This window comes from Pristiophorus japonicus, chromosome 1 (assembly GCF_044704955.1).
Source record: "Pristiophorus japonicus isolate sPriJap1 chromosome 1, sPriJap1.hap1, whole genome shotgun sequence".
Classification (NCBI taxonomy): Eukaryota; Metazoa; Chordata; class Chondrichthyes; family Pristiophoridae; genus Pristiophorus; species Pristiophorus japonicus.
Window position 1 is genome coordinate 515,999,160 of NC_091977.1, and position 13,338 is coordinate 516,012,497.

The 13,338-nt window shown below is 44.5% G+C and overlaps 1 protein-coding gene across 2 annotated transcripts in view; it reads left to right on the top strand.

Annotated features, from left to right (window-relative positions):
• LOC139277476 (microtubule cross-linking factor 1) overlaps positions 1–13,338 on the top strand; it is a 354,944-nt gene that overhangs the window by 270,085 nt on the left and 71,521 nt on the right. For both annotated transcript variants that reach the window (XM_070895978.1, XM_070895987.1), the window contains exon 10: positions 12,400–12,567. In XM_070895978.1, the coding sequence (XP_070752079.1) occupies positions 12,400–12,567 (168 nt within the window). The remainder of the gene's footprint in view (positions 1–12,399; positions 12,568–13,338) is intronic.

Consider the following 13,338-nt stretch of genomic DNA (forward strand, 5'->3'; position numbering starts at 1 on the left):
TCAGCCCAACAGGTCCATGCCAGTGTTTATGCTCCACTAGAGGCTCCTCCCACCCTTCTTCATCTAGCCCCATCAACATATCCTTCTATTCCTTTCTCCCTAATGCATTTATCTAGCTTCCCCTTAAATGCAAATATGCTAGTCACCTCATGTGGTAGCTAGTTCCACATTCTAACCACTCTCTGAGTAAAGAAGTCTCTCCTGAATTCCATATTGGATTTATTAGTAACCACCGTATATTTACGACCGCTAGTTTTGAACTCTCCCACAAGTGTAAACATCTTCTTTACATCTACTCTGACAAATCCCGTCATAATTTTAAAGACCTCTATTAGGTTAATACGCACCGTGTTCTCATCGGTGCCATCAGCACCAGCCTCCAACAAGACCTTAACGACCTCCGCATGCCCTCCAGCAGCCGCTAGATGGTTTGTTGTGCTGTCGCTCAGTTCTAAACATATGTGAGTCACAGGATTCAGTTTTATAAATGTTTGTGCTGACAGTGAACATGTGAAAGTTACCCTGACCACACAGTGTTGCTACCAAATGATTGGCAGTGAGCTGAGCTTGTTTGAAGTGGAGTCACTTTAGATTCCTTGAAAGCATTTTGCTTTGCATGCACTTCCCAGGGTTAACGTGATTGATGGCTTCTCATGTGACCCAAATGCGTGCTATACAAACTTTATTTACATGACAATCGTTGTTATTACATATAGAATTACGTAGAAATTACAGTACAGAAACTGGCCTTTTGGCCCAACTGGTCTATTCCAGTGTTTATGCTCTACACGAGGCTCCTCCCAACCTACTTCATCTAACTCCATCAACATAGCCTTCTATTGCTTTCTCCCTCATATACTTATCTAGCTTCCCCTTAAATGCATCTATGCATAAGAACATAAGAATTAGGAACAGGAGTAGGCCATCTAGTCCCTCGAGCCTGCTCCGCCATTCAAAAAGATCATGGCTGATCTGGCCATGGACTCAGCTCCACTTACCTGCCCGCTCCCTATAACCCTTAATTCCCTTATTGGTTAACTATCTATCTATCTGTGATTTGAATACATTCAATGAGCTAGCCTCAACTACTTCCTTGGGCAGAGAATTCCACAGATTCACAACCCTCTGGGAGAAGAAATTCCTTCTCAACTCGGTTTTAAATTGGCTCCCCTGTATTTTGAGGATGTGCCCTCTAGTTCTAGTCTCCCCGACCAGTGGAAACAACATCTCTGCCTCTATCTTGTCTATCCCTTTCATTATTTTAACTGTTTCTATAAGATTACCCCTCATCCTTCTGAACTCCAACGAGTAAAGACCCAGTCTACTCAACCTATCATCATAAGGTAACCCCCTCATCTCCGGAATCAGCCTAGTGAATCGTCTCGTACCCTCTCCAAGGCTAGTATATCCTTCCTTAAGTAAGGTGACCAAAACTGCACGCAGTACTCCAGGTGTGGCCTCACCAATACCCTGCACAGTTGCAGCAGGACCTCCCTGCTTTTGTACTCCATCCCTCTCGCAATGAAGGCCAACATTCCATTCGCCTTCCTGATTACCTGCTGCACCTGCAAACTAACTTTTTGGGATTCATGCACAGGGACCCCCAGGTCCCTCTGCGCTCAAAAGAGTTTCATGCACAGGGACCCCCAGGTCCCTCTGCACCGCAGCATGTTGTAATTTCTCCCCATTCAAATAGTATTCCCTTTTACTGTGTTTTTTCCCAAGGTGGATGACCTTACATTTTCCGACATTGTATTCCATCTGCCAAACCGTAGCCCATTCGCTTAACCTATCTAAATCTCTTTGCAGCCTCTCTGTGTCCTCTACACAACCCGCTTTCCCACTAATCTTTGTGTCATCTGCAAATTTTGTTACACTACACTCTGTCCCCTCTTCCAGGTCATCTCTGTATATTGTAAACAGTTGTGGTCCCAGCACCGATCCCTGTGGCACACCACTAACCACCGATTTCCAACCCGAAAAGGACCCATTTATCCCGACTCTCTGCTTTCTGTTAGCCAGCCAATTCTCTATCCATGCTAATACATTTCCTCTGACTCCAAGTACCCTTATCTTCTGCAGTAACCTTTTGTGTGGCACCTTATCGAATGCCTTTTGAAAATCTAAATACACTACATCCATCTAGCCACCATGCTCGTTATATCCTCAAAGAATTCCAGTAAATTAGTTAAACATGATTTCCCCTCACAGGGTTGAAATGATTATGCTGGCTCTCATTCTACACTGATTGCAGCCAGTTCAATCGCACATTGACATAGGCCACAATCCGGCTAAGAAGGTTGCAAGATACAGAACTTCCTGTTGGCCAGTCTTGCACCTCTTCTCCTGAAGGAGTTGATTCCTTGGGGTCCATTTCAACCACTGCCTGTCGTCCTCCGGGTTCCCTGAACAAATCACCATTACTCATGTTAGCTTCGACACTGAATATCAACGAGGGGTTGCACCACAGCCAAGCTGGAACCTGTTCATACTCAGCCTGCACACGGAGACACTGCCAGGCGTCACTGGACAGCAATTAGGAGCAGGATCCCTGGTTGATTTGGTTTACTAATCTCCCTAACCCAGAAGGCACCGAGACCAATTATCATCTCTTCGATTGTTGCCATTGCTGAATGTCAACTAACTTAGCATAGGCCGAGCCTTGCACCTTCTTGGTCTATGTGGCTTAGCTACTGACTGGGTAAATTCTCAGTGTCATCGGGGGAGATCATGAATGGGATCCTCACTTATTGATGAAAAGGAAACTGCTCTTTTCAAAATAAAATATATTAACTTTCTCCACTCCCCATCTGAGAGTACTGACATTTAGAATCATTGAAGTTTACAGCACAGAAGTAGGCCAATTGGCCCATGGTGTCTAAGAACATATAGAATAGGAGCAGCAATATGCCATACAGCCCCTCAAGCTTGCTCTGCCATTCATCACTCTACTTTCCTGCCCTATCGCCATAGGCCTTGATTCCCTTAGTGCCCCAAAATTTGTCGACATATGTTTTGAATATACTCAACGACTGAGCATCTACAGCCCTCTGGGGTAGAGAATTCCAAAGATTCACGACTCTCTGAGAGAAGAAATTCCTCCTCGTGTGCATTTTAAATGGGCATCCCCTTATTCTGAAACTATGCCTGCTAGTTCTAGATTCACCCACGAGGGGAAACATCCTCTCTGCATCTACTCTGTCAAGCCCCCTCATAATCTTACACATTTCAATAGGATCACCTCTCATTCTTCTGAACTCCAATGTGTTTCGGCCCAACCTGCTCAACCTTTCTTCATAAGACAACCCCTTCATCTCAGGAATCATCCTAGTGAACCTTCTCTGAACTGCCTTCAATGCAAGTATATCCCTCCTTAAATAAGGAGACCAAAACTGTATACAGTACAGTCTCACCAATGCCCTGTACAATTGTAGCAAGACTTCCCAACTTTTATACTCCATCCCCCTTGCAATAAAGGCCAGCATTCCATTTACCTTCCTAATTACTTGCTGTACCTGCATGCTAACTTTTTATGTTTCATGTACATGGACCCCCAGATCCACTGTACCACAGCATTTTGTAATTTATTTCCATTTAAATAAAAATTTGCTTTTTTATTTTTCCTACCAAAATGGATAACCTCACATTTTCCCACATTTTACTCCATCTGCCAAATTTTTGCCCACTCACTTAGCCTTTACAGATTATCTGTGTCCTCTTCATAATGTGCTTTCCCACCTGTCTTTATATCATCAGCAAATTGGCTACATTACACTCGGTTCCGTCATCCAAGTCATTAATATAGATTGTAAATAGTTGAGGCCCCAGCACTGATCCCTGTGGCACCCTCTAGTTACAGTTTGCCAACCTTAAAATAATATATTTATCCAAACTCTCTGTATTCTATTAGTTAGACAATCCTCTATCCATGCTAATATACTACAGATGCAACCTCCCAAATCCGGAGTTCCAAATTTCGGAATGTTTTGAAAACCGGACATCGGGCAGATCGGTGGAGGGGTTGTCTGAAATTCATAAAAATTTTCCGAAACCTGGACATTTTTTTCACAACAGTAAAAAATCCCCCACCCGACACACACAGGCACACACACCAATAAAAAAATTGCAAAAAACAAACAAAAAAAAAATCACAAAACATTCACAAGACACTTAACTGTTGAATCGCTGCAAAAGAATAAAAAAATAAAACTTTAACTTAACATTTTTGCAGGTCTTCATACCTACCGTTGTCCCAAGGGCTGCAACGCAGGTTTTTCCCGGGTGGTTTTTTTCTTACTAACTACAGGTCACCAGTAGAACCAAATAGGTTTCCGTATTTAGGATGTTGGATTTCATCTCCGAAATCCGGAAATATCCAGGCGTTTCTGGATTTGGGACGTCGAAAATATATTCCAAAATCCGGAAATACCCAAAATCCAGAACGGCCTCGGTCCTGAGGTTTCCAGATTTGGAAGGTCGTATCCGTACCCCCAATTCCGTGAGCTGTGTAGTAACCTTTTATGTGGCACCTTATCGAATGCCTTCTGGAAATCCAAATCTACCACATCCCCTTTCTCCACCCTGCTTGTTGCATCCTCAAAGAATTGCAGCAAATTTGTCGAACATGATTTCCCTTTCATAAAACCATCTGACTCGACTTGACTGTATTAGGATTTTCTAAATGTCCTGCTACTATTTCCTTAATAATGGACTCCAGCACTTTTCCAAAGACAGTTGTTAGGTTAACTGGTCTATAGTTTCTTAAATAGGGGCACTACATTTGTGGTTTTCCAATCCACTGGAACCTCTCCAGAATCCAGGGAATTTTGGCTGATTACAGCCAATGCATCCACTATCTCTAAAGGCACTTCTTTTAAGATCCTAGGATGCAGGACATCAGGTCCAGGGGACTTGTCCACCTTTAGTCCCATTAGTTTGCCTAGTACTTTTCTCTAGTGATAGTGATTATCTTAAGTTCCACCTCCCCCCCACCCCAATATTTATTATTGGGATGCTTTTAGTGTCTTCTACCGTGAAAATCGATACAAAATATTTGTTCAAAATCATTTTCTCAGCATTAACCCTGTCATGCCCCTTAAGAATTTTAGATGTTTAAGCAGGTCTCGTTCCTGCCTCCAGCAATTCCTCTCACAAAGTTTCTCCCGACATTGCTTGTCCTTATCCACACTTTTCTGCTGACATTGTCTGATTCGTTCCTGTCTGTCCCAGTGCCTGTGGATACCCAGCACCTTCTGTGCTGCGCCAGCATTTTTTCAAAGATGCAGAGGACAAGTAAAAGCTGCTCGAGTCACGGCGGCAGAAAAGCTAATCTTAACATTCAACCTTTCCTTCCCCCTCCTCTCCTGCTGTTGGTGCATTCTTGTTGATTCTAAGGTCACCAGACCTCCAAATGGCCATTCCTCGCTTTTGAGAAAAAAAAGACTTGCATTTATATAGAGTCTTTCACATCCACCGGATGTCTCAAGGCGCTTTACAGCCACTGAAGTAATTTTAGAGTGGTCACTGTTATAATGTAGGAAACGCGACAACCAATTTGCACACAGCAAGCTTCCACAAACAGCAATGTGGTAATGACTCCCTTGCTCTTCTTCGAAATAGTGGCGTGAGATCTTTTACGTCCACCTGAGAGAGCAGACGGCGCCTCAGTTTAACGTCTCATCTGAAAGACGGCACCATTGACAGTGCAGCACTCCCTCAGCACTGCACTAGAGTGTCAGCCTAGATTTTTGTTCTCAAGTCTCTGGAGTGGGATTTGAACCCACCAGCTTTTGACTGGGTGAGAGTGCTACCAACTGACATACATTTTGAGATTTTTTTACCCAGGTTTAAAACCAACATTCCATGGTTTTCTAACCCAGCAAGTTTGGTCAACATTTTTGCCTTGGGTTCTAATTTGTCCCTGTAATTCACACTTTATTTCAACCTGCGGTGTACTGCGTTTGCACAGGAAGTGCAGAATTTCAGTCGATAATATGCAAAGTGAAGTGTTTACCAATTGAGGTGCGATATTCCCATCCCATTAGCCTATACTGACAATGCTATATAGGTCGAAAGTAAACCTTTTTACAACGATCAACTAATAGATGGGCCCCTACTCCCAGGGTGTTTCCATCTTGTGCTCAAGCCATATTGTCCATGGCAGCAGCTGATGCAGAAGCAATTTTACTCCAGCTTTATGCCGAGGGGGAAATGTCCTGTCCAGTTTCTATGCTATAGGACCAAGCCTGTAGCTTCCTTATGGGTATTGAGGAAATAACAAATTCAGCTGTAGAATTAAGCTGATACGCCATTCGAACATTGCATTACACAGGAGACCCAGGGGAGAGAACTGCATTTTTATCCACCATAAGTGAAAAATAACACTGAGCATTGGCCTGTGGATAGACTGCATTATTTCCCCTAAAACTATTTCCCACTTGGAATGGCTACATATGGCGATTTTAACCCTCCTTGCTCAACAGAAACCTGGCGGTTGGGCAGTCAAAATCGCTCTGGCTCTTCCCTGTCCGAAAGCTCCCATGATCGCAACATCTGCAATTTTAACCCGCTCTCCTGAGCAGGCAACAAGGACAGACACCCAGAGCCAACAGGGTGCTTCTTTACATATTCACTAGGTTGATTCCGGAGATGAGGGGGTTGATTGATGAAGATAGTTTGAGAGGTTGGGTCTATACTCATTGGAGTTCAGAATACTGAGAGGTGATCTTATCGAAACATATAAGATAACGAGGGGGCTCAACAAGGTGGATGCAGAGAGGATATTTCCACTCGTAGGGGAAACTAAAACTAGGGGACATAGTCTCAGAATAAGGGGTCATCCATTTAAAACTGAGATGAGGAGGAATTTCTTCTCTCAGAGGGTTGTAAACCTATGGAATTCTCTGTCCCAGAGAGCTGTGGAGGCTGGGTCATTGAATGTATTTAAGGTGGAGATAGACAGATTTTTGAGCAATAAAGGAATAAAGGGTTATGCGGAGCGGGCAGGGAAGTGGAGCTGAGTCCATGATCAGATCAGCCATGATCTTAAATGGCGGAGCAGGCTCGAGGGGCCAAGTGGTCTATTCCTGCTCCTATTTCTTATGTTCTTATGCATGTTGCGGCCCGATGACATCATTGAGTCCCGACTGTGATTTTAACTCGGGCCTGAGTGGGGAATCCACCGTGAGTTAAAATCGGGGCCAAACAGTCAGTATAGAATCAACTGAGACAACCCACGACCAGCTTGTAACTTTAGATTTCTTTAAAAGTTCCTGTTGCTCTGCTTTTCATTCAACTATTACATTTTAAAGCTACAACTTTGCTTCTGATATTATGACCTTGTAGTGGCGTTGATGTACTTGATGCCAAAGGTATAGACACTTGGACAGAGTTCACTGTGTATTCTGGCCATGAGGACAGCAGTACTGGAAAATCGTTAAGTATGGGGAGCCTGTTAGAATTGGTAATTTATTTATTCAAGGTGACTGTACATCCTCCCTTTCCTCCAGCCAAATAGTTTTAACCTATTAGCAAATTGGTTCCAGGCAAAGGAAGCATGATTCTATTGAACACATGGGAGACTCGAGCTAGCTGGCTGGCATCCCTGGCTTAACAGAGGTTGCTCTGACTCACTACTCCCCATTGTTTACGAGTAGTTCAAATTGCTTCATTAGGCACATTTGGGTTCCGGGGTATAGAGCAGTGTATACACCAGTGGTTTTCAAACTGGGGATGCAAGAGAATCGCAAGGGGGCTCCACGATATCATCAGTCACCTTCCGTCTGTCTCACCTCATCTCGGTACATGTCGACTCAATAGTGCATTTTTGCTGTTGTTGTATACAGACAAAGAGAAACGTTTTCTGCAATGGTAGCAATGATTTCCTTTGGTGAGATTACACTGTCCTGTCAGTCGCACGGCATTGTATGTAGTGGTAGCACTTTTACCTCTGGCTCGTAAGGTTGTGGGTTCGAGTCCCACACCAGGTCTTAACCTAGGGGTTGCCAACTCTCCAGGATCGCCCTGGAGTCTCCAGAAATTGGAGATTAATCTCCGGGATACTGCTGCGAGCCACCCAGGAGCAAAATCACAGCGGCAATAAAAAAAACATTATGTTTTTTTATACTTTTGTTTATTAGTTTTAGAAATATTGGAAATGGGGGGCAAAAAGGGTGTTTGACTGGCCGTGGTGGTTGGAGATGGGAGGTCATGTGCTGAAATCTCCAGGAATACATCCAACGCTAATTTAAGCACATAATCTGGGATCACACGCCAACGCAAAACTGAGGCATGCTGGAGTATTGGAGGGGCCATACCTCAGATGAAATAATCTGAACTGCAACCTTTCTGTTCAGGGGGATGTTAAAGATCCAATGGCACTGTTCAAAAAAGAGCAGGGAGTTTGTCTGGTGCACTGGCCAATATTTATCCTTCAACCGAGACCACCGGGAACAGATTACGTGGCCATTGATTTCATTGGCATATGTGGAATTCTGATATTTGCAAATTTCCTGTTACATTTTACTATGCACTTAAAATTAATTCATGATATATGAAGCATTTATATGCAAATCTTTTATAAGTTGCAGTATTGGAGTTATATGCCCCCCTCCCCACCCCGGCCCGGAATTGTAATATTAATCGCTAGTGCCTTTTATTATTTTCCAATGTTTTCCCGACTCATGCTGGGGTATGTTTCCATGGAGACAGGCAGCCCCTCCATACCCTCACCTGAATCGCCAGTCTTAATACACAATCATAGACAGTTAGGGTCAGTAAGCTGTTTTCTGTGACAAGTGTCGTAGCCACGTCTTGCTATTTGCAGGTTCTTCAGCAGATCCAAGACCAATATTGAAATAGGTTTCAAAAGATTTGATTTGTGACATAAAGGACCAGGCCAGGCCACAGTGAGACCTATATGATGCATTTGACACTGCAAAGTTCGAGAGTGCAGAACATGTCCATGTTGTCTACACGCACTGCACAGTCTACTAGCATAATCTCTGTTCACAGTAGAGTACTAATTGAGCTACTATTCATTACGGCTCAGACATCAAAGTAGCCTTGTATTCCATCTCAAGGATTTTTGTGTTAGAGCAAGCAAGACCAACACCGAAACATTTAACCCAGCATGAGTCAGTCCTTACAGACTCACAAAAAGTCTTAACATTACAGAAAAAAAGAAACGCTTGCATTTATATAGCAACTTTCACAACCTCAGGACATCCCTAAACCATCTACAAGATGCATTGCAGCAACTCGCCAAGGCTTCTTCGACAGCACTTGCCGTCCCTTTGGTGTATTAACTGTGGCTCAGTGGGTAGCACACTCACCTCTGAGTCAGAAGGTTGTGGGTTCAAGATCCACTCCAGAATCTTAAGCACATAAATCTAGGCTGACACTCTGGTGCAGTGCTGAGGGATTCTTTCGGATGAGACATTAAACCAAGGCCCTATCTGCCCTCTCAGGTGGACGTAAAAGATCCCATGACACTATTTTGAAGAAGAGCAAGGGAGTTATCCCCAGTGCCTTGGCTAATGTTTATTGCTCAATCAACATAACAAAAACAGATTATCTGGTCATTATCACATTGCTGTTTGTGGGAGCTTGCGGTGCGCAAATGGGCTGCCGCGTTTCCCACATGACACTACATTCCAAAAATACTTAATTGGCGGTAAAGCGCTTTGAGACATCTAGTGGTCATGAAAGGCACTATATAAATCCAAGTCTTCCATCGTCGCTGGAACTCAAAATCCTGGAACTCCCTCCGTAACAGCACTGTTGGAGTACCTTCACCACACGGACTGCAGCGGTTCAAGAAGGCAGCTCACCACCACCTTCTCAAGGGTAATCAGTGATGAGCAACAAATGCTGTCCTTGAATGAATAAAAAATAGGTCACTAGACCTCGATCTGGAGCAGGAACCCTAGCAGTTTTTTTTTTCTTTCTGCCTTCCCTAGCCCAGAGACACGAAGACAAATTGCAGTTTCTGTCTTATCCACCTTGTAGATATTATCAAGACCATCTTGTGGATATTATCAAGGCTACACAGAAATATGACGATATACATGAAGTATATCTAGTATATTACTAGTTGACTTAAGGCTTTTGGACCACATTTCGAGTAAAAGAATTATGCTTGACAACAAATAGGAGAACTTCTGTACATTGTTGCAAAACTCCATGCACAAGTGTTACGGTAAGTTTTGTGTTAAAATCATCATCATCATAGGCGGTCCCTCGAACAAGGATGACTTGCTTCCACAAGAGTTCACAGATGTTTCAATGAAGGACCCGATGTTCCAATCTTGAACTCCAATTGAGGGGGTGGAATATGCCTGTGCGTGGATTTTTTTTAACGTGTGGTGACCGTTGCACATCAGCCACCAAACGGGCTTGACAGAGCTAGGCCTTTATCCAGTGGCAAGGGTTAACCAGGAATACTGGAGACCTGCTCTGCTGCACGGACCTAGCGCGCGCACATATCGCAGTGTGACCTGGCCCCTTCTGCCCCCGGCCCTCGGCTCTTCTGGGCCCCGTGATGGTAACAGTGAACAGTTCCATGATGGTAACAGTTCCCTGCCTCTGGCCAGGAGAAAATAAAGTCGTCCTGGGTTCCCACTACTAATTGTGGTGTAGTGATCCCTGCTGGGAATTTCATGTGGCTTTTGGGCTTAAAATAGGATCAGAGTTGGATCTGACCAGACAAATCTGATGGGAGCAGATCTGATAGAGGTGTTCAAAATCATGACGGGGTCTGGACAGAGTAGATAGAGAGAAGGATCAAGAACCAGCGGATACAGATTTAAGGTGATTGGCAAAAGAACCAAAGGCGACATAAAAAAAACTTTTCCACAGCGAGTGGTTAGGATCTAGAATGCACCGCCTGAAAGGGTGATGGAGGCAAACTCACTCACGGCTTTCAAAAGGGAATTGGATAAGTACCTGCAAGAAAAAAAATTGTATGCGTTATGGGGAAAGCACAGGGGAGTGGGACTAGCTGAAGTGCTCTTGCCACTCCATTTTATGATTCTATGACTTGGATACAATGACCTCCATTGTTAAATAGCCCGCCGAATACTTTTTACTCTTCACGTCACATAAAGAATGACCATATAGGCCTGTCATTGTCCATGGAATTGTAATCCAGCTGGTTACCATCATTAGAAGAGAAAGGAGTTAAATTAATGGCACAGAAAATTGGGGAACGATCCAAGAACTCCATGACCCATTTTAAAAACAGCTAACTATGTCGAAATGCACAGATGCATCTAAGGGGAAGCTAGATAAACACACGAGGGAGAAAGGAATAGAAGGTTATGCTGACAGCGTTAGATTCACCCATCACCCCTGTGCTCGCTGACCTACCCCTCCCAGTTAAGCAACGCCTCAATTTTAACATTCTCAACCTTATTTTTAAATCCCTCCATGGCCTCGCCCCTCCCTATCTCTGTAACCTCCTCCAGTGCCACAACCCTCTGAGATATCTGCGCTGCTCTAATTCTGGTCTCATGTGCATCCCGAATTATAATCGCTCCACCGTTGGTGGCCGTGCCGTCAGCTGCTGAGATCCTAACCTCTGGAATTCCCCCCCTTAACCTCTCTGCCTCTCTACCTCCCTATCCTCCTTTAAGAGGATCCATAAAACCTGCCTCTTTGACCAAGCTTTTGGTCGTCTTCCCTAATTTCTCCTTGTGTGGCTCGGTGTCAAATTTTGAGGCGCCTTGGGACGTTTTACTATGTTAACTGCACCATATAAATGCGAGTTGTTGTTGCTGTTGTTGTTGAGGAGGGATGGGCGGAGGCTCATTTGGAGCATAAACACCGGAATGGAACAGTTGAAAAGGAAACATTTGCGGGGCTATGGGAAAAGAGCAGGCCAGTGGAATTGATTGGATAGCTATTTCAAATAGCCAGCACAGCCATAATGGGCTGAATGGCATCTTGTTGTGTGGGTTCAAGTCCCACTCCAGGGGTTTGAGCACATAAATCTAGGCTGACACTCCAGTGCAGTGCTGAGGGAGTACTGCACTGTCGGAGGTGCGTCTTTCAAATGAGACATTAAACCGAGGCCCCGTCTGCCCTCGCAGGTGGACGTAAAAGATCACACGGCACTATTTCGAAGAGCAGGGGAGTTATTCCCGATGTCCCGGGCCAATATTTATCCCTCGGTCAACATAACAAAAAAAAAGATTATCTGGTCATTATCACATTGCTGTTTGTGGGAGCTTGCTGTGTGCAAAGTGGCTGCCACCTTTCCCACATTACAACAGTGGCTGCACTCCAAAAGTACTTCATTGGCTGTAAAGCGCTTTGGTCGCGAAAGGCGCTCTATAAATGCCAGTCTTTCTTTCTTTTGCACACTCAATGCAATTCTAAGTGATTTCCTCATTTCTGCAGGCCAGAGAAAACCGAAGGATTCTGATTGCTCTGAAGACTATTTTGGAGCAGTTTGGTGATGAGATCGGGGACGAGGAGAAACGGCGCTGTGAACTACAGCAGCAGTTTTCAAATGAAAAAGCTGCCTGGGAAATGGAATACATCGAGCAAAAATGTCAAATTGCCCAGGTAATTGGCAACACTTTTATTGATCAGTATGTAAGCAGTGCAAGGAAAACCGTCCACAACCGTGTGACGAGAGGTTTGGATACATTGCTCTCATTCCCTCTTGTGTGCCATTTAGCGCCACATACTATATATGCTAAAAATAGTGGCGATCAACCACAGCTTTAGCAAATCCATTTGCAAAAGCCGTCACTTAGTATCGACAGCTACATTGCGAATGAAATTTCACAGGAGCCTGTAACATTATTGCCATGCTGAGTGTGACAGTGGCCCTTTGAAGGGGTGGATACATGACCAGAGAAGGTCCACCACATGCTCAGACTTTTCCCACCAATTTCAGCCCTCCTCACCCGAAGATGCTGGCTCTCCTGTTAGGGCTACAGTTGCACGTGTATCAGCTGCCCTCAGGGTATACTGAACCCTGCTGCTCATTCTTCATGTGTGAACATGGGCAGTGAAAGGAGAATTTTAACCCACCCCCGCCCCCCCCCCCCAACCCTATTCCCCCCTGGGCAGGTAGTTAAGATGGTGTGGGGACAGAGCCAATGACATCCTGCCCCGATCTGGCCGACTGCAATGTTAAATTGCGGGAGGCAAAAACACCCGCTGGAATGCTTTAAATATGCAGATCAGGCGCCGATGACATCACCGGAGCCCGTCTGCTAATTTTACCTGAGGCCTGAACGATGGTTGCCTCCCCACCAGGCCAAAGCTGTCAGGAGCTCCATCGAGGGCCGGAAGAGGTCCAGTTTCCATTAGAAGTTTTGATGTGGG